At 46.4% G+C, this 304-nt stretch overlaps 1 protein-coding gene across 1 annotated transcript; it reads left to right on the forward strand.

Annotated features, from left to right (window-relative positions):
- Window positions 1-10: 10 nt before the first annotated feature.
- On the forward strand, window positions 11-272 carry LOC108254447 (disks large homolog 5-like; the record flags this gene model as incomplete). Its single annotated transcript, XM_017449431.2, has 1 exon — window positions 11-272. A coding segment is annotated over one exon (255 nt), but the record flags the coding sequence as incomplete, so codon positions are not given.
- Window positions 273-304: the final 32 nt, after the last annotated feature.

A 304-nucleotide genomic window follows, 5' to 3' on the forward strand; every position in this document is an offset into this window, starting at 1 on the left:
AGTGCTGCGTCCCGTGATTCTAGTGGGGGCTCTGTCCGATACAGTGACGGACAAACTCCTGCAGGATTTCCCCGATAAGTTTGTCCGGTGTGCCCCCGAGATCATGCACTGTCCACAGGCTGCTATGGAGAAGGGATTGGCAGACAATCTGTTTGTCGATTATAGAAAGAAGGGGGCCTACTTCGAGTGTACCTCGGTGGCTGCTGTCAAAGATGCCTGTGATAAGGTGAGTGGTTTTGTTTCGTTGTTTTTATTATTATTTTAATTTTTTGGCACTTTAATCAGTAAAGTTCTTCAGTTTCGT

The sequence above is a fragment of the Diaphorina citri genome, unplaced genomic scaffold (genome assembly GCF_000475195.1).
Source record: "Diaphorina citri unplaced genomic scaffold, Diaci psyllid genome assembly version 1.1 scaffold101543, whole genome shotgun sequence".
Taxonomy (NCBI): domain Eukaryota; kingdom Metazoa; phylum Arthropoda; class Insecta; order Hemiptera; family Psyllidae; genus Diaphorina; species Diaphorina citri.